General features: G+C 42.2%; 1 protein-coding gene and 1 long non-coding RNA gene across 4 annotated transcripts in view; one reads left to right on the top strand and one right to left on the bottom strand.

Moving 5' to 3' along the window:
• LOC134293218 (uncharacterized) overlaps window positions 1-21,301 on the bottom strand; it is a 171,062-nt gene that overhangs the window by 13,748 nt on the left and 136,013 nt on the right. The gene's annotated exons all lie outside the window — the stretch shown is intronic.
• Window positions 1,116-6,943, top strand: srsf1 (serine and arginine rich splicing factor 1). Of its 3 annotated transcripts, XR_010000235.1 has the most exons (5): window positions 1,116-1,559; window positions 3,426-3,610; window positions 4,451-4,623; window positions 5,501-5,621; window positions 6,443-6,943. XR_010000235.1 is itself a non-coding variant. In XM_062960163.1 (4 exons), the coding sequence occupies exons 1-4, from the start codon at window positions 1,366-1,368 to the stop codon at window positions 5,537-5,539; spliced, it is 591 nt and encodes a 196-aa protein (XP_062816233.1). In that variant the 5' UTR covers window positions 1,116-1,365; the 3' UTR covers window positions 5,540-6,943. The 3 variants fall into 3 exon arrangements, 2 of the variants coding, with proteins under 2 accessions (XP_062816233.1, XP_008122334.3); XM_062960163.1 differs by having other exon boundaries at window positions 5,501-6,943; XM_008124127.3 differs by having other exon boundaries at window positions 1,120-1,559; window positions 4,880-6,943.

Raw genomic sequence — 21,301 nt, 5'->3', positions numbered from 1 at the left:
ATACTATACACTACTACACAGGGACATAGACCCCCTCTACCCTCACCACTTTCACAGTACACAAACAACCAAATGCATACTAAACATAAAGACAACCATACAACAGACATTCAATACCACCACTACCTCAACAAGTTCTCACCAACACCACCAGACAACGCCACAGCAACACGTGGCCGGGCACAGCAGAGGGGAATTTCTCTTTCTTTTCTTGTTCTTATTCACTTTAAATGGTAGCGTTACTTAATTTAGAATATCCAGAGGCTTGGATGTTGAAAGAAAATTAAGTTTATTTCAGGCACAGAGCTTAGTGGTTACAATTTGTTTCTCAGTGTTAAACTTTCTTAATCTGTTGCAAATATAACTTATGATGAATCCTCTCTCAAAATACTTTCTCCTTTCTTTGAGTAGTCTAAACCTTCTTCTTCTTCTTACAACCAAAACTATTAACTGATCACTTTGGATCTAACTGGGATTGCTTCCCCTTACCACCCAGACTCTCTGAATAAACCCAAACAAGTCACTTAACTTGCTTGATTTGACACAACTAGAGGTCTGAGCTTCCCTGGTTTCCCTAACTCGGAACCAGTGTCTTCCCTGTGACTAAAAATCACAGACTAAACTGTTTTTAAAACATTCCCTCTTTTTCCTCCAAACGGCGATTTGCTCCGCCCTCGTTACTATGGTAACCTGCCTCAGAATGCTGAGCTGATTACCATCCCCCACACACTGGTAACTAATACTTACCCTTTTAAAAAATAGCCAAACATGACTTTTAAAACGAAATTAAACATGACATCTATAAATCAAAATAAAAACACACTTCTTTATGTCAGGCACGATAATAACCTACTAAGCCGAAGCCTTGGCTTCTTGGTGAGATTTTTGCGACAGGCACAGCAAAAAACTACTAACTTCAAAGCGTCGTGGGGTCCTCGCCTGCGTGCGTTTGGCGCGAAGGCACTCTGGCCGCGCGCTGCATTGTGGGAGCGGCGCCTCTCTTTCGCGCGCGCGCGCTGCCGGATCTTTGGCAACGGAGGGACTTCTTTCTCTCCTCGCGCATGCGCGGTTCGAAGGCGGAGGCGGCGAGGAGGGAGGTGCTTCGAAGCGACGTCGCGGCGGCGCGAGGAGATCCTTGCGCGAGGCAGGTAGCGCCGCCATTTTGTGTCGCTTCTGAGGGAAGGCGGCTTTTTCCGAGGCGCGTTCCTCCCGGACCAGGCCCGACGGCGAAGCCCTCTCTCCTTCCTTCTCTCCCTCCCTCTCTCTGTCCCCTTCTCGCCCTGCTCCGGGGCTCCTTCTCGCCCTCCTTTTTTTTTTCTCCACGAGGCTCGGCCCCCACCAACCGCAACCATTGCCGACCTCGCCATGTCTGGCGGCGGCGTGATCCGCGGCCCGGCCGGGAACAACGACTGCCGCATCTACGTGGGCAACCTGCCGCCGGACATCCGCACCAAGGACATCGAGGACGTCTTTTACAAGTACGGTGCCATCCGGGACATCGACCTCAAGAACCGCCGAGGCGGGCCGCCCTTCGCCTTCGTCGAGTTCGAGGACCCCAGGTGAGGTCCCCAATGGCCATCCAGACGAGCCCACTAGGTCCAGGGACAGCACCATTCAAGCCGTACCAACAGAGGGCCGGCCAGTCTCTGCATCATAGGCTCCTAGAGTTGGAAGGGACCCCCAAAGGCCATCTGGTCGAGCCCACTATGTCCAGGGACCCCCGAAGGCCATCTGGTCGAGCCCACTATGTCCAGGGACAGCCCCATTCAAGCCTTACCAACAGAGGGCCGACCAGTCTCTGCATCATAGGCTCCTAGAGTTGGAAGGGACCCCCAAAGGCCATCTGGTCGAGCCCAGTATGTTAAAAGACTGCACAATTCAATTCCCACCTGACACATAGCCACTCTGCCACTGAATCAGAGACTCCTAGTCTTGGATGAGACCCCCAAAGGCTATCCAGTCGAGCCTATTTTGCCAAGTAGGAACAACACAATTCAAGGCCATCCAGCCTCTGAATCGGAGACCCCTACACTTGGAAGAGACCTCCAAAGGCCATCCAGTCAAGCCCATAATGTCAAGGGACACCACAATTCAAGCCCTCCCAATAGATGGCCATCCAACTTCAGAATCAAAGTTGGAAAGAGACTCCCAAGGCCACCCAGCCTCTGAATCAAAGACTCCTAGATTTGGAAGAGACCCCAAAGGCCATCCAGTCGAGCCCATAATGTCAAGGGACAGTACAGTTCAGGCCCTCCCAACAGATGGCCATCCAACTTCAGAATCAAAGTTGGAAAGAGACCCCCAAGGCCACCCAGCCTCTGAATCAGAGACTCCTAGATTTGGGAGAGACCCCAAAGGCCATCCAGTCGAGCCCATAATGTCAAGGGACAGTACAGTTCAGACCCTCCCAACAGATGGCTATCCAACTTCAGAATCAAAGTTGAGAAGAGACCCCCCAAAGGCCATCCCGTCGAGCCCATAATGTCAAGGGACAGCACAATTCAAGCCCTCCCAACAGATGGCCATCCAACTTCAGAATCAAAGTTGGAAAGAGACTCCCAAGGCCACCCAGCCTCTGAATCAAAGACTCCTAGATTTGGAAGAGACCCCAAAGGCCATCCAGTCGAGCCCATAATGTCAAGGGACAGTACAGTTCAGGCCCTCCCAACAGATGGCCATCCAACTTCAGAATCAAAGTTGAGAAGAGACCCCCCCAAAGGCCATCCAGTTGAGCCCATAATGTCAAGGGATAGCACAATTCAAGCCCTGCCTACAGAGGGCAATCCCACTAATGATTCAGACACACCTAGAGTTGGAAGTTGCCCCCTAAGGCTATCCAGACAGCACAATTCTCCTAACAGGTGGCCATTCAGCTTCCGAATACTAGACTTCTAGAGTTTGAAGAGAGTCTAGGATGAGCCCATTATGTCCAAGGACAGCACAATTCAAATCCTACCAACAGATGGCCATCCAACTTCACAATAAGAGTTGGAAGAGATCCCAGAAGCCCGGCCCAGCATGTCAAGGGACAGCACAATTCAAGCCAGCCTCTGAATCAAAGACTCCTAGACTTGGAAGAGACCCCAAAGGCGAGCCCATTATTCCAAGTAACGACAGCAGAGGTTTGCTGTGAGTTTTCCGGGCTGTATGGCCATGTTCCAGAAGCATTCTCTCCTGATGTTTTGCCCACATCTGTGGCAGGCATCCTCAGAGGTTGTGAGGTCTATTGGAAACTAGGCAAGTGAGGTTTTCCACGCTTTTAAAAACTGTTGCTTTTAAAAACAGGTTCCATACTTAACATTGAACACCTTGGAGTTTGTTTCTCATCCTTGTTTCGCTGTAGAGGAGCCTCCATGGGATCTTGGATCTCCAGAAAAGGTTTGTGGTTCCAGTACTATTGACAGATTTTATCTGAATTTTTCCAGGGATGCAGAGGACGCTGTGTATGGACGGGATGGATATGATTATGATGGATACCGCCTCCGAGTGGAGTTCCCGCGCAGTGGCCGGGGCACAGGAAGAGGAGGAGGTGGAGGAGGAGGTGGTGGAGCTCCAAGGGGCAGATATGGGCCCCCATCTAGACGCTCAGAATATAGAGTAATAGTATCTGGTAAGTTGCACATTTGCTTGGGTTACAACATGGCTTTTTTGGGGAGGGGGATTTTTATTTGGTCCTTGCAATAGAAGTGAGGAGCTCCTGGTGGAGGGGTGTATTTTCATGTAAGTGCTAGGAAATATATTAAAACATGCTACTATGAACGGATCTTGTGAGTTATGCAAAATGTGGTGTCTTACAAACAGTAGCTTTCTCTTTTTAAAATAAGTAGTTTGGTCCTATATTGAAAGAAGATGAAAGCATGCTTGCAATAATAATTTTATTTTTGTATCCCGCCTCCATCTCCTTGAAGGGACTCGGGGTGACTAACACAGGGACAAGCCCAAACAATTACAATAAAACAACATTAAAGACAAACAAGGGGTAGTTTGGGCTGCAACACCAATAGACACCTTTTACTTCATATTCTCAATGCCAGCGCTGCTATTTCTCTACATCCATAAGTCCTAAATTTAAAAGAGACAGTATATACGTTAATGTTTGCAGACAGATTTTTAAGCAAAACAGAAATTGACGCTTCTGTTCGATGTTTTGTTTTATGTCTGATATAACTGGTTGCGTTTTTTTAATTTTAGTTGTTAAGTATTAATTTATTTTCATATGTTGGTCTATCAATTTTCCGTTTTAATGGGTGTATTGTTGTTGTGTTAGGGCATTGTTTCCCTTTTATGTTTGGAATCCATCCTGAGTCCCTCCGGGGAGATAGGGCAGAATATAAATAAAGTTTTATTATATGATTATTACTACTATACTGAGTTGGTAAATTCTGAAAGGTTTCCACCTCACTTTTGTAGAAATCTACTGTAGATAACCTCCAACCTGTCTCTTGTTCAGGACTGCCTCCCAGTGGAAGCTGGCAGGATTTAAAGGATCACATGCGCGAAGCAGGTGATGTATGTTATGCTGATGTTTTCCGAGATGGAACTGGTGTCGTGGAGTTTGTACGGAAAGAAGATATGACCTACGCAGTGCGAAAACTGGATAACACTAAGTTTAGATCTCATGAGGTAGGTTTTCCACTTAATGTTTTGACCAGGGTTGCAATTGGATACAGTAGGATTGCAGGTAAGGAGGTTCACTCTCTGTTTGCAGGATGGATCACTACAGACAGCTAGTATGATCATATGTTGAGTATATTGCCTAGTAAAATGTGATGTGACCCCCTTCTTGGTTCTTATAAAAAAATCTTCAGTCTGTCAGCATGCCTGCAAATAGAGCTGAAAAACTTAGACCTTTCAATCGAAAGTTGTGTCTATTTGATAGGGAGAAACTGCCTACATCCGTGTTAAAGTTGATGGCCCGAGAAGTCCAAGTTATGGAAGATCTCGTTCTCGCAGCCGTAGTCGTAGCAGAAGCCGTAGCCGAAGCAACAGCAGAAGTCGCAGTTATTCCCCGAGACGAAGCAGAGGATCTCCACGCTACTCTCCCCGTCACAGCAGATCACGTTCTCGTACATAAATTTATCTTTAATGGTGCTCCTTTTTGTAGAACCTCACCATGTTGTATGCAGTTTTCTTTTACTCAGTGCAGTCTATTCTTTTTTTTAAAAAAAAAACAACAAATAATTCAAGCTGTTTTATTCAAAATTGGCTAAAGTGTTTGAATTGCATACTTGTATGATATACCTAGTGAAATATTTACTCTTTAACATCAACATTCCCTCACGTCTTTTCATAAATTGTATTTTAACATGTCCTAGGCAGGGCTGTCACTAGTTAGTTTGCTGCCACCACTCACTTCCAACTGTGATATTGCTGTATAAAAATGTCCTTGTCCAGCCATGGTTTCTGCAATCGGGGGATGTTGGGGGAATGTTTGGGATTTAATTGTCTCTTCTGGGGGAAGCTTATATTTTATCTTGCCTTTTCATGTGTCTTTCTGTAGACATATCTGAAGAGATGGATTAAGGATGCTTTGGATTAAAGGATTGTGGATCACATGTCAAATCATTTTAGGATTGTCAAAAGGAGGATTGAGGAGGATCAGATCAATAATGGAGGCAATGGTATGACTCCAAGTGCTATTGTCACAGATTAAATTGGCAGTATTGACCTTATACTGTAAGAGACTAGCTGGATACACACATCTGTCCTAGGCCTGTTTTTATTTAGTTATAGTCTTTTTAAAATCACCATGATAGCAATTGTGGCTAAATGTACCCATGTGACGTTCAGTCCTGGGCGGTGGGGGGAATATGGCGTGACTGCAGTGTATCAATTTACCTGTAAAGACACTTGTAAAACGCAGGTGGTTCCTTGCCTGTGCGTATAATCTCAATACTGCTAAAATCTGCATGTCCTCTGTGTGACTTGATATAGCATTGCTGTTTCACCTTAAAAGTAACCGAATGAGACCAATGTTAAGAGGGGGGTGGGGGTGCCTTGGGGGAGTCTTTCTTAAGTCCACCCTCTTCCCCTTCAAGATAAATCGGAATTGACTTGCTGATAACTTCAGTTAGCTTTGTTACCTTCCTTACTAAGTACAATGAGCTTTTAGTTTAGACATGTCATAGGCAGATAGCTTTAGAAGTAAGTTTTGACAACTTTGTAAAATGTTTTTGCCACCTCAAAATTTGCAACGTACCATATATTGGCATTACAAACGCCCCCCTGCTGTAAATACTAGAATGTTTCCTTCAAATGATTTAACATTGCTAAAATCTGAGCTTTGCAATTCAAAAGCTTGTCTTGGGGAACTGATAGTTATCGCTGCACGTCGTTATTAAATATCCCGTGGCAGACATAACTCATCATTCCCCAGAATCCTATTTTCCATTACGGTATCTAACTTTCTGCCTCCTCTTTTTTGGTTTTGCTGGTTATAAAGGTTTGGATTGGAGAGGGCTCACTGGATCCCAATCCTTGGAGCTGGATCATTGGATTCAAATCATAATGTGGATAGGATAGGGAGGATCAATGGCAAGGATTCATGGAGCGGGATCAGATTACCAGGACATAGGAGTGGATTCCTGCCCCAACCAAACCGCACTCGTGTGGATTTTTATTCAACTCAATTGGCTATTCCAAAGCTTTTTCCTATTTTTGACGATTGGAAGCCCTTAAAGATGCACGATGGAGTTTTCATTTTTTGGTAAAAGGAGCAAAGCAAGGACCTGGAGAGGTACGCTGGAGCATTCTCCTTGGAAGGATTCAGCACGAGTAGATGGTAAATGTTAAAGGGAAAAAGGGGGGTTTGTTTAAAAACGTTATACCAATAAGTCGTTTGTCTAAATTTAAAGACAATAAGAAATTGGAGTCATAAGTAGGTTTCCAATTGGCTATTGCCTTTTTTTTCTTTTGACAAATAAAATTTTATTAAAAAAAGGTGCATGGTGGTTCTGTTGTATTAAATAATACCTTCTTGCATTGTCTTATGCCACTGTGAATTCAGCCGCTAAGCTCCTCTGGTGCTTGATCTGGCAAGTGAACTAAGACTGGGACTAAACAGTCCACCGACTTGCATTGGATCACTGAAAGAATAGACCTGTGGGAGCAGTTGGGGGAGCCGTGAGGAGGAGGAGGGCTGAGGGTGGCCATTCTGAAAAGTGGACCTCCAGGATTTTACATTGCACATCCAGAGCTTACAGCAAAGATACTCTGCTGTTCTAGTGTGGCAGAAAGCATTGTTCAAGGGCTCACACAACCATTGGTGAGTGCAGGTTTTGAACAACAAGGTAAGAATTTCAGATTTCTGTGAAGAGCAGACTAATTGTTAAAGCTGTTGCTGTAATTTTGCTTAAATGGCACTCTTTCCAGGAAGTACCCTTTTGATTTGTTTGTTTATTTTTTTACGACATTTATATCCTGCCCTTCTCACCCCGAAGAGGACTCAGAGCGGCTTACAAGTTATATGTACATACAATATATTATATTATATGAATATCACAATATTAATATATATTACTACAGTAGAGTCTCACTTATCCAAGCCATTTTTGTAGTTAATGTTTTCAATATATTGTGATATTTTGGTGGTAAATTCGTAAATACAGTAATTACTACATAGCATTACTGCGTATTGAACTACTGTCAAATTTCTTGTATAACAGAATGTTTTGGTGCTTAATTTGTAAAATCATAACCTAATTTGATGTTTAATAGGCTTTTCCTTAATCCCTTCTTATTATCCAACATACTTGCTTATCCAACGTTCTGCCGGCCCGTTTATGTTGGATAAGTGAGACTGTACTGTATATTGTACACTACCCTAACTAAAGTTTAATTGATTTTTGTGTTGACCAGCATGTTTTATTCAGTTCCATAAATCTGCTTTAGGTGGGACCGGGCTTGGATTTAGCTCATATCACTTGGTGTATGATTTGCCTATGGACTACTTCTGTAAATGTTTGTAATATATTGCTGTCTTTATGCTTTGTTCTGGATTTTAAAAATCCAGTGAAAGGAAAGCTCAAGGCCCTTCCTGACAGGCCCTATATCCTAGGATCTGATCCCAGGTTTTCTGCTTTAAACCAGACAATATGAGTCCGCGCTGCCAGATATATATGGGATAAACAAAACCTGGGATCGGATCCTGAGATAGAGGACATGTCTGGAAGGGCCCTCAATAGTTCCTTAGGTCCAATACTAGTCGCACTAGTGATTAAATGGGTCTCCTGTCCATAAGGGAATTGCTGTTGTATGAATGTATCTCTGCAGTCCCAAGTCATAGTTTCCTGTTCCAAATTGAATATTGAAACATCATAAAATAGATTGTAATGCCCACCCTCCTGGATAAACATCTTGCAGCTTCTCACACATGGAAAGAAAGCAATCTCATTGGTACGTATTCGTAAAATATTGCATTTCATCAGCTTGAAGAATATAATACAATCTAAAATAAATGGATTGTAAATTTGGAGTGTTAGGGTGCGGAAAGTAAAATGTAAACATCAGTGTGTCTTTAGACTTATTGGAGTCAAGATTTGGTAAGGGCACTTGTTTGCTTGTTTGGCTGCCACAAAGCTCCATGATTTGCTATATGTCTATTCAGAAAGTGTTTTCAACTCGCAATCCTGCAAGATCATTGTGAATGTAAATATCTCAATCTTACTACCAAGGTTTAACTTCCCAACTGTAAGCTGATGGGTTTTTTTAAATCCCAGGTACATCACAACTGCTTTGAAATCTGTTGATTTCAGTGAAGACCGCATAAGTATTCCCAAGGAACAGGAAGTGTCCTCACAAATATAAATGTGAAATGTTTACTGGGATGGCTGCTTCAGTGCCAGACCTATAATTAAGATGTGATTTTCTCTCGTGTAGTAAAACACCTGGGTCTGTAGCTTTAGGCTAAGAGTTGTGAGCCTCTTTGAGGCTGCCCTTTCTCGGTCAGATTCCCTAGAGGATGACACGCTGCATAATGACAATTATAACATTCATTAAATTTGCCCGTGACGAGTTGCTCAGCGGAAAAAAGAAAGTGATGCTGCTAGTTTGATGTTTTTGCCAAGGCTTGAATATGATGGAAAAGCATCTCCCTGGTCCCTTAAGCATGATGAGAATGATTGTTGCTTGAGTATATTTTTATGCTAGATTTGGTGACTGAAGGTTTGGGGACCTAATGAAACAAACACTACAATTTCCAGAGGTTTCAACCAAGTAGCGGGAGAATTGGTTGATCCATTTCCCCATCCCTAATGCAAATTGCTTACCAATACTGTGATTCATAATGGATAATCTGTCACTCCCTGCCAAAGAGCTTTGTTTGTAAACTCCTTGATCGAATCAGCAGTATTTTTCTGGCATTTCCTTATGGGTTAATACATCCGCACTTTTAAGCAGTACCTATTTATCTACTTACATTTTGCTTTCAAACCGCTAGATGGGCAGAAGCTGGGCTACAGGCCTGGAGTTCTCCCTGATCCGGGCTTTGAACTGTCAACCTTTTGATTGACAAGATTTACTGCTGTACAAAGCAGTGTTTTTTATTGTAACCCTCTGATATTCCACTATTGAATCACACAATGCATTTGAATGGATAGCATTAGGGGCCATTATGTTTAGGTCAGGAATGGGAATGGGAAACCCTCAGCCCTTCAGGAAACATAACATCTGGAGGTTTAGGTATCCTGGTCTGGAAGCACCGTATATAACAACAACAACAAAATAATACATCACACAGTCCTAAACACTTGGGAAGTGTTCGACTTGTGATTTTGTTATATGAAATCCAGCATATAGATCTTGTTTGCTGTGTCAGAATATGTCTTTATGTCGATAATAATAACTTTATTTTTATACCCCGCCTCCATCTCCCCGCAGGGACTTGGGGCGACTAACATGGGGCCAAGCCCAGATAAACAATAAAACAAGATAAAATACATACAAACAGGTCAAGCAACATCAATAAGAAAATGTAAACAGAATAAAATCCCATTTTGAGCAGTAATATAGTAATTAAATAATACGGTTCCTCATGTTGTGGTTACCCCCACCATATTATTTTCATTGCAACTTCATAACTGTAATTTTGCTAGATTTTCTATTTTTCCTCCACAGACATTCCAGTGTTCCTTACTCTCTCCATTAGTGTGATTCATATTGTCATGTACATATCTAATATGCAAGATATATTTTCATTCACTGGCCCCAGATTTGGCACAAATACCCGATATGCCCAAATTTGAATACTGGTACAGTAGAGTCTCACTTATCCAAGACTCGCTTATCCAACGTTCTGGATTATCCAATGCTTTTTTGTAATCAATGATTTCAATACATCGTGATATTTTGGTGCTAATTTCGTAAATACAGTAATTACTACATAGCATTACTTTGTATTGAACTACTTTTTCTGTCAAATTTGTTGTATAACATGATGTTTTGGTGCTTAATTTGTAAAATCATAACCTAATTTAATGTTTAATAGGCTTTTCCTTAATCTCTCCTTATTATCCAACATATTTGCTTATCCAACATTCTCCCGGCCCGTTTACGTTGGATAAGCAAGACTCTACTGTAAATGATTTTGTCATTTGGGAGTTGTAGTTGCTGCGATTTATTGTGTAGATCTAAATATGTTTTCAGAGAAACTGGTCTAACAGAGTAATCTAGTGGGGTAAGTAAAAATGCAATCCGGATTCATTTGGATGGATGAGAGCTAAAAAGGTCAAGAGTTTTGAAAACGATTTTGGGGTAATTAATAAAAGCTTTACTCCACCACCATCAAAAGTAACTACATTCTGTGTGTTGGGAATGTTTTCCATATTTCTCAAGACTAACGCTGATTGGCATTTAAAATATTTACAAATATTGCACCACAGTGCACTGGATGAAAAGTTTTGAGTTTTTGGCTCTCTTGATTTCTTTTCAGGTCATATAAATATGTTTACGAGTAACTGAATTGTAATTACAGTAGAGTCTCACTTATCCAAGCCTCTGGATTATCTAACCCATTTTTGTAGTCAATGTTTTCAATATATCATGATATTTTGGTGCTACATTCATAAATACAGTAATTACAACATAACATTACTGCATATTGAACTACTTTTTCTGTCAAATTTGTTGTGTAACATGTTTTGGTGCTTAATTTGTAAAATCATAACGTACTTTGATGTTTAATAGGCTTTTCCTTAATCCCGCCTTGTTATCCAAGATATTCGCTTATCCAAGCTTTTGCCGGCCCATTTAGCTTGGATAAGTGAGACTCTACTGTATTTAATTCTAAACTCAGAAGGAAAAAAGGAGGCAACTCAGTCTAGGAAAGCTTGAGCTCCCAACTGCAAGAACCGATCCAGACTGTTATGGCTTTGTCTTTTACTTATATAGGGTTATTGTTTGCAAGGTTGTGAGAGAGGTGGTAGTGCTCCCTGTGTCCATACCGATGCAACCAGATGCTGTTTGATCTTGAAATCTAAGCCAGGCCAACCCTGGTTAGGACTTGGATGAGAGCCTGCAGATGATCGCCAGGCTGTGCTTTGGAGGCAGGAACCGAGTATTCCTTAACTAAGAAAACACTGAAACTAAAGGGTCTGCCATAAATCAACAGGTGAATTGAATTCAGGTCAGTAGGTAAGCACAGATAAAGAACAATGTATTTCTATGAGTTTTCCTAAGTTATCAATTTAGCCTGAATTTCCCCCTTCTAGTAATCATTGAACTTCACTTGACCTCTGGGTTTCCGTAGTGTCCCCCTTTCCCTCTCGCTGCTTGGGTTTTGGATGTTTACCTCCTTAGAGAAAAGTCGGGACACAAAGAGGATTACCAGGTCAGGGCTTTCCCAGGACCAAAACCTTAGGCCTAGGAACGACCTCCTTGTGATAAAACAGATGGCAAGCCCATGCAATCTCTCTGAGGATATGCTCTGCTCCAACCACAGTTGCATACAGTAGAGCACTGAAAGCCTGCCGAATAAGGGGATATACATAGACACCAATTTTCATGGGACTGCTCTTACCCCAAGATTCCTTCACCTTACCCCAAGGCCTATTTTCAAAGCTGCAGAACTGGGAGCCCATGCTATAAATGGCATAGTTAATATAACTCTGTCCTATGTCAATATAATCTATATATATAAAAGAGTGATGGCATCACGGCGACCCACAAAACAACAAAACTACAGGCCCCCCAACCTCGAAATTTGACAACACAACCCATCGTCCACGCCTCTAGGTTGATACAACAAAAAGAAAAGAAAAATAAAGTCCTAATTAGAGAGAGAGAAATAATTGCTTTTATCCAGCCAGTTAGAAGGCTAAGCTCCTCCAACTTGGTCTCCTAGCAACCCAATAAAAAACACTAAAAATTGATACAATAAAATACTATAATAACAGAAAATAACTAAAAATAATACAAGAAAATAATAAAATATAATAAATAAAAATATAACTTACAATAAAATTAATAAAAAATGCAAATAACGTCAAATAAAAATTACACAACAATTTTTAACCAATACCACCACCACTTTGCCACAGCAACGCGTGGCCGGGCACAGCTAGTAATATATATAATACTCATACTGTACTAATAATATATTGTATATACATATAATATTGATAATATAATATAATACAATATAATAAAAATACACTATTATACAGTAGAGTCTCACTTATCCAAGCTAAACGGGCTGGCAGAAGCTTGGATAAGCGAATATCTTGGATAATAAGGAGAGATTAAGGAAAAGCCTATTAAACATCCAATTAGGTTATGATTTTACAAATGAAGCCCCAAAACATCATGTTATACAACAAATCTGACAAAAAAGTAGTTCAATATGCAGTAATGTTATGTTGTAATTACTGTATTTACGAATTTAGCACCAAAATATCACCATATATTGAAAACATTGACTACAAAATGGCTTGGATTATCCAGAAGGTTGGATAAGCGAGGCTTGGATAACCGAGACTCTACTGTATTTGTATCTTTATAGTATAGAATCATAGAATAGTAGAGTTGGAAGAGACCTCATGGGCCATCCAGTCCAACCCCCTGCCAAGAAGCAGGAAATCGCATTCAAAGCACCCCCGACAGATGGCCATCCAGCCTCTGCTTAAAAGCCTCCACCACAGTCCGGGGGAGAGAGTTCCACTGGTGAACAGCCTTTCTCACAGTGAGGAAGTTCTTCCTGATGTTCAGGTGGAATCTCCTTCCCTGTAGTTTGAAGCCATTGTTCCGCGTTCTAGTCTGCAGGGCAGCAGAAAGCAATCTTGCTCCCTCCTCCCTATGACTTCCCCTCATGTATTTGTACATGGCTATCGTGTCTCCTCTCAACCTTCTCTTCTGCAGGCTAAACATGCCTAGTTCTTTAAGCCGCTCCTCATAGGGCTTGTTCTCCAGACCCTTAATCATTTTAGTTGCCCTCCTCTGGACGCTTTCCAGCTTCTCAACATCTCCCTTCAACTGTGGTGCCCAGAATTGGACACAGTGTGATTCCAGGTGTGGTCTGACCAAGGCAGAATAGAGGGGAGCAGGACTTCCCTGGATCTAGACGCTATACCCCTATGTAATAAATGTAATATTACTAATATTGCAATATTGTGGTATAGTACAATATAGTAATATATAATTATATAATGCTTATATTGTGCTATACTAATAATATAATTTATTGTATGTACATATAACTTGAGTCCCTTTCGGATTGAGAAGGGCGGGATATCAATGTAGCTAATAATAATAGTTATGTCTCACTTCTTCCTGGAGCAGAAGTTGGGTAAAAAAAGGTAAAGGTTTTCCTCTGATGTTAAGTCCAGTCGTGTCTGACTCTGGGGGTTGGTGCTCATCTCCATTTCTAAGCTGAAGAGCCGGTGTTGTCCGTTGACAACTCCAATGTCACGTGGCCGGTATGACTGCATGGAGCGCCGTTACCTTCCCGCCGGAGCGGTACCTATTGATCTACTCGCATTGGCATGTTTTCGAACTGCTAGGTTGGCAGGAGCTGGAGCTAACAGCGGCCGCTCACTCCGCTCCCGGGATTTGAACCTGGGACCTTTCGGTCTCCAGCTCAGTGCTTTAACGCACTCCGCCACCGGGGCTCCCTAGAAGTTGGGTAGACAGCCCTTAGAAATGCCTTGCTGTCAGATCCTTTTGCCATTGGTGGTTAGGATAAAGTCATTTTCTTCCACGTTCCACAGATGAAATATGGGACATGTGTGGCCAGGTCACATTAGAGCATGTTCAAGAGAGAAACAGGTCATAGAACCATAGAATAGTAGAGTTGGAAGAGACCTCACGGGCCATCCAGTCCAACCCCCTGCCAAGAAGCAGGAAATCGCATTCAAAGCACCCCCGACAGATGGCCATCCAGCCTCTGCTTAAAAGCCTCCAAGGAAGGAGCCTCCACCACAGCCCGGGGGAGAGAGTTCCACTGCCGAACAGCCTTTCTCACAGTGAGGAAGTTCTTCCTGATGTTCAGGTGGAATCTCCTTTCCTGTAGTTTGAAGCCATTGTTCCGTGTCCTAGTCTGCAGGGCAGCAGAAAACAAGCTTGCTCCCTCCTCCCTATGACTTCCATAGGAAAAAGACATATACTTGAAGTCACTGCAGCGGTTTACCTTTGATAAAGGAAGGGAAAGATGATAATAATAATTTTATTTTTATATCCCACCACCATCTCCCCAATGGGACTTGAGGCGGCTTACATGGGGCAAGGCCCAACATAATAATAATATTACTTTATTTTCTATCCCGCCACCATCTCCCCAAGGGGACTCGAGGCAGCTAACATGGAACGCAGCCCAAACAGAGACAAAAGTAAAATAGTTTAAAATACATATCAATAAACTAAAAACAAAAATGCAACAATCAAATAAAATAATCAATCAAACATAGCATACAATAATAATAATAACAACTTTATTTTTATACCCCGCCCCATCTCCCCGAAGGGACTCGGGGCGGCTTACATGGGGCCTTGCCCGATACAACAGTATAATAACAATAACAGAACAATAACACAATTATCCCAACAATAAAAACATCAGCATCAATAAAATAGTCATTAAAATCAACATGCAGCATAAAATGTTAAAAACAGGAGACTGATTCATAGATCTAGGCCAAAGTGCAGAATATTCCGAAATGGGGAGAGGTAGTTTCACAGCTAAAATGGACAATAAAGTGCAATGTAATAATGGCAACGCATCAACAATGGAGCTATTTTAGAATGGGCAGGTAAATCAAACCCACAACAATTAAACATCAAAGGATAATAAGGAGGCATTAAGGAAAAGCCTATTAAACATCAAATTAGGTTATGATTTTACAAATGAAGCACCAAAACATCATGTTAGACAACAAATTTGGCAGAAAAAGTAGTTCAATACGCAGTAATGCTATGTAGTAATTATTGTATTTACAAATTTAGCACCAAAATAACATGATGTATTGAAAACCTTGACTACAAAAATGCATTGGACAATCCAGAACGTTGGATAAGCGAGTGTTGGATAAGTGAGACTCTACTCTAATGCAAACATCAACCACTATGGATAAAAAAGGGGGTCGGGCCTAAGAAGTTACACGACTTCAAGGCCTTTTAATAAATTGCATGGACAGTGTCAGAGTTGGCTGGGATAATGTGGGGTAGGATAAATAGGAAGAGAAAGTGCTAAGAAGACAATAAAAATACATAAAAATTAATTCACAATATAAAAATAGGATAAAAACAGCAATATTGTAACAATAAATAATATCAACTGGGAACCAGACACAGTTTGTCATCTTCATGGGTGGGTAAACTAAAAGTAGTAGGTTGATAACTAAAGTGCATGATCATGGTTATCAAATGAGGAGCCCCAGTGGCAAAGTGTGTTAAAGCGTTGAGCTGCTGAACTTGCAGACCGAAAGGTCCCAGGTTCAAATCCTGGGAGCGCAGTGAGCGCCCGCTGTTAGCTCCAGCTCCTGCCAACCTAGCAGTTTGAAAACATGGCAATGTGAGTAGATCAATAGGTACCGCTCCGGCGGGAAGGTAACGGCGCTCCTTGCAGTCATGACCAGCATGACCTTGGAGGTGTCTGGACAATGCCAGCTCTTCGGCTTAGAAATAGAGATGAGCAGCAACCCCCAGAGTCAGACACGACTGGACTTAATGTCAGGGGAAACCTTTGCCTTTATCAAATGACTGTCCATTCAGAAGCACGACGGAACATCCAGGTCTTTAATTCTTTTGGGAAGGTGGATAAGGAGGGTGCTAGCCCAATCTCCCTGGGGAGTTAGTTCCAGAGTCGGGGGGCCACAGCTGAGAGGTGCTCTCGTCCCCACCAGCTGTATTATTTTATTTATTATTTACAGCAGGGGTCCCCAAACTAAGGCCCGGGGGCCGGATGCGGCCCTCCAAGGTCATTTACCTGGCCCCCGCCCTCATTTATAATATATTTTTATATCAGTTTTAATAATATAATATATTGTATATACATATGATATTGATAATATTATCATTTTATACAATACAAAACTAACAATAATATAATATAATAATATTAATTATATGTTATATATTACATATAATATTACAGTAAAGTGGTATAGTTCAATATAGTAATATATAATGCTAATATTGTGCTATGCTAATAATATAATATATTGTATGTACATACAGCTGCTCTGAGTTCCCTTCGGGGTGAGAAGGGTGGGATATAAATGTAGTAAATAAATGCAGTAAATGAATAAATAAATAAATTTGGACTTCGGCTCGCCCAAAGTCTGACATGACTTGAAGACACACAACAACAATAACAATCCTAATTAACCTGACTATCTCATTGGCCAGAAGCAGGCCCACACTTCCTATTGAAATCCTGATAGGTTTATGTTGGTTAGAATTATTTTCATTTTTAAATATTGTATTGGTCTTTCATTGTTATTGTTGTTGTTTTGCACTACAAATAAGATATGTGCATAGGAATTCATTCGGGTTTTTTTTCCAAATGATAATTCGGCCCCTCAACAGTCTGAAGGATTGTGGACCGGCCCTCGGCTTAAAAAGTTTGAGGACCCCTGATTTACAGCATTTATATTCCGCCCTTCTCGCCCCGAAGGGGACTCAGGGCGGATCACATTACACATATAGGCAAACATTCAATGCCTTTTAACATAGAACAAAGACAAGACAAAACAAACATAGGCTCCAAGCGGGCCTCGAACGCATGACCTGGTTAGAGTGATTCATTGCAGCTGGTTACAGCTGGCTTGCTCTCCAGCCTGCGCCACAGCCTGTACCTGTGAGGAAGATGGACACAAGAGAAGGGCCTCCCCAGAAGATCTTCTAGATCGCGTAGGTTCATGCGGAAGACGTGGTCACGAAGATAGGCAGGTCCCGAACCATTTGGCAATCCCTCTCCCCATTTCATTGACAGCAAAATACTTTTGCACTTTGAACAGCAATGGAAGCAAGCTGAAGACAAGGGGGGAAAGTAGGAGCTGGAGAGAGAAACGTGCTTTGAAAGCATCTCTGAAATTGAGATGGGGACAATAGGGGAAAAGATGGAGAGAAACCGGGACATTTTCAGTACAGCTGGAAAAGTGGGATGACGGGATTGACTGGGACTGTATCACAAATGTATCGCAGAAAATAAGTGGCGCATGTTCTGTTTCACAAGTTTCCTTTACAAACAGTCATTGGGTTGGTGAGGCCGAGGACTATTGTGCTAATTTGGAAGGAGAGGCCCGCATTTTGGCCTGCTCCTCGTTGCCAACGAGGCCGGCTCTGTCTGTGTCTAATGCGAGAGACAGGAGGCAGAAAAGGCTGTTTTATAGGCCGTCCCAGGGGCCTTTCATGGCCACCGTTTGGTCCCGTGGTCCGGGGCGGCCAGCAACGGCAGCGCCAGCCGCTCCTATTGTGTGGCAGCTGCTGCGACCAGCGGCGGAGGCAGCTGCAAGAAGGGTTTCTTGTTTCCAGTGGAATTCGAGCCATCCGCACTAATCTTCCCTCGGCCTTTGATGTGCCTGTGAATCTCTGCCTTTGTCCTCTTCAACTCCAGGGGCCTCCTTCTCGCCAGAAATATTTCTTCGCCTTCCTCCGCCTCGCCTTTAGTTGCCAATCCCTTGAAACTGGTGCCTCTAGTTGCTCTGCAGTTATTTGTTGCACATAGGGAAACGGGCAGAAGCAGTTTATTATCAGAAAGCAACATTATCCAAGTTGTAAGTGACATGAGGGTCAACGTTGGTTGAAAGGACATCTCTGGTCCACAAGGTGAAATGGACCAGAACATCCATCTCATTGAAATAAACAAACCAGTCTATTTGGGTCCAATTCTCCAGTTTCTGGGTTTCAGCAAAAGCTCGGCATCTTGGAAAATTATCGAGATGAAATACTAATAATAATCAGCTGATGACCCAAAATGCAGACTGTGCAAGGAAGCTGACGAAACCATTGATCATATCCTCAGCTGCGGTAAGAAAATTGCACAGACAGACTACAAACAGAGGCACAACTGTGTGGCCCAAATGATCCATTGGAACTTATGCCTCAAGTACCACCTGCCAGCAGCAAAGAACTGGTGGGATCACAAACCTGCAAAAGTATTGGAAAATGAGCACGCAAAGATACTGTGGGATTTCCGAATCCAGACTGACAAAGTTCTGGAACACAACACACCAGACATCACAGTTGTGGAAAAGAACAAGGTTTGGATCATTGATGTTGCCATCCCAGGTGACAGTCGCATTGATGAAAAACAACAGGAAAAACTCAGCCGCTATCAGGACCTCAAGATTGAACTTCAAAGACTCTGGCAGAAACCAGTGCAGGTGGTCCCGGTGGTGATGGGCACACTGGGTGCCGTGCCAAAAGATCTCAGCCGGCATTTGGAAACAATAGACATTGACAAAATCAAGATCTGCCAACTGCAAAAGGCCACCCTGCTGGGATCTGCACGCATCATCTGAAAATACATCACACAGTCCTAGACACTTGGGAAGTGTTCGACTTGTGGTTTTGTGAAACGAAATCCAGCATATCTATCTTGTTTGCTGTGTCATACAACGTCATTGTGTCAATAATAATAATAATAATAATAATAATAACTTTATTTTTATCTCCCCGAAGGGATTCGGGGCAGCTTACATGGGGCCTAGCCCAATAAAACAATCAAATATCAATGATACAACAATAAAACAATTACAGTAGAGTCTCACTTATCCAAGCTAAACAGGCCGGCAGAAGCTTGGATAAGCGAATATCTTGGATAATAAGGAGGGATTAAGGAAAAGCCTATTAAACATCAAATTAGGTTATGATTTTACAAATTAAGCACCAGGACGTCATGTTATACAACAAATTTGACAAAAAAAAGTAGTTCAATACGCAGTAATGTTATGTTGTAATTACTGTATTTATGAATTTAGCACCAAAATATCATGATATATTGAAAACATTGACTACAAAAATTGCTTGGATAATCCAGAAGCTTGGATAAGCAAGGCTTGGATAAGTGAGACTCTACTGTATACCAATAAAACCTCAATTATCAGTAAAACAATCGATAAAATCGACATAAAGCATACAATATTAAAACAGGAGACTAATTCATAAATCAAGGCTACGATCTGCTCCTGATCGCTGTCTTGCTGCTCTTTCTGAGGCTTTTCCTTCCCAAATCTTACGAATTGCTGCCTCCGTGCTCCCCCATTGTCACCTCATTTTATAGTTTGGATTTCTAAAAGTGTTCAGAGAAGGGCAAAAGGTCTGGAACACATATCTTATAGTTGGGAGGTGGCATGCTGAATGTGAAAAAGGAATAAGAGTTGCTTACCTGTAACTGTGGTTCTTTTTGGTGGTCATCTATGCCCTTACACCAACCTTAGTGTCCTCGTGAGCCACAGCTGGGATAGAAAGCCCTAAATGGCCATTTGGAGGCAGCACCTGAAGAAATTCCTCAAAACTCTTTACAGACACGAAGAGCTTATTCTCTATCACCAGGCCTTCAAAGTTCTGCTCTACGTTGTCAACAGCTGTCATCCTCATATTTTCCATCCAGATTTCTTTGGTTTCTTTTGTACCCTGGCATTTTGTGTGTTTGCTCAAGTCCTTTAGTTTCATCTCCAGGGTAAGCCTTCGGAATGCAACAAGAGAGCGGTGGAAGATGACTGCCAAATTTTTCGGGCTGGAGTATGGGAGGCTGCCGTTCAAACTCTTAAATCTCGTCCCTCTGTACACTACCTAAACCACGCTTTTGGGCTACCGTGTTTCCCCGAAAATAAAACAGTGTCTTATATTAATTTTTGCTCCCAAAGATGCGCTAGGTCTTATTTTCAGGGGATGTCTTATTTTTCCATGAAGAAGAATTCACATTTATTGTTGAACAAAAAAATGAACATTTATTATATACTGTACAGTAGTTGTCATCACAAACCAGCATAACCAGACAAACTGAATCCTATCAAGAATTTCTTGTTACTACCAATATTTCCATGTACAACAATCTGTGGTACGTACATTTACCAATCTTGCATGCTCTGGTGTTCTGTTTGGCGGGCATGCTTCCAAACAAAAACTTTCCTAGGTCTTACTTTTGGGGGAGGCCTTATATTTAGCAATTCAGCAAAACCTCTACTAGGTCTTATTTTCTGGGGATGTCTTATTTTAGGGGAAACAGGGTAGGATTCTCCCAAACAATGGCATTTTCACAAATCGAAGGATTTGTGATTCCTTTTGATCTCCCCTTGATGGTTGCAGCGTTGGATTAGAATTCTGAAGCCCGTCTCAGCCCTAAAAACCCACTGGATGGTCTTGGGCAGGTTACACTCTCTCAGCCCCAGCGAAAGGCAAATGCGAGCCCTGTCTGCATAGATCTGACCAAAAAAAACCCAGAAGAGTCACTAGAAGTGGCTGTTGAGTTGAAGGCACCCATCAACAAATTGCTTGGAGGGTGTTTCTATTAGTCTGGCCTTAAATCTATACCTCAGACCTGCCTCCAAGGAAGATGAAAGGGAAATGACTAAAAGAAGCCTGAGCCTGTCTGATCACAAAGTGTAATTCCTTTGCCTTGCAATGCCAGGAACTTGGCTTGTGAAAAAGGAGTTTCCAGCTGAGTCACCGGAGCTCATGGCCACAATTTTAGGAAGCCCTGGGCGCCGAGTCATAAATCATCAGGACACCTCACTGTTTTTTCTGTCTCATAAACAGTTGGACACCTCCAGGCAGCATATAAAGGTGTCCGTCCCCTCTGCAACACCAGGGAGTTTCATCTGGGACTGTGATCTCGAGGGAGGAAGAGATTGCCAGGCTGGAGCTTTGG

The sequence above is a fragment of the Anolis carolinensis genome, unplaced genomic scaffold, assembly GCF_035594765.1.
Source record: "Anolis carolinensis isolate JA03-04 unplaced genomic scaffold, rAnoCar3.1.pri scaffold_7, whole genome shotgun sequence".
Taxonomy (NCBI): Eukaryota; Metazoa; Chordata; class Lepidosauria; order Squamata; family Dactyloidae; genus Anolis; species Anolis carolinensis.
This window is presented reverse-complemented; position numbering and strand designations above follow the sequence as displayed.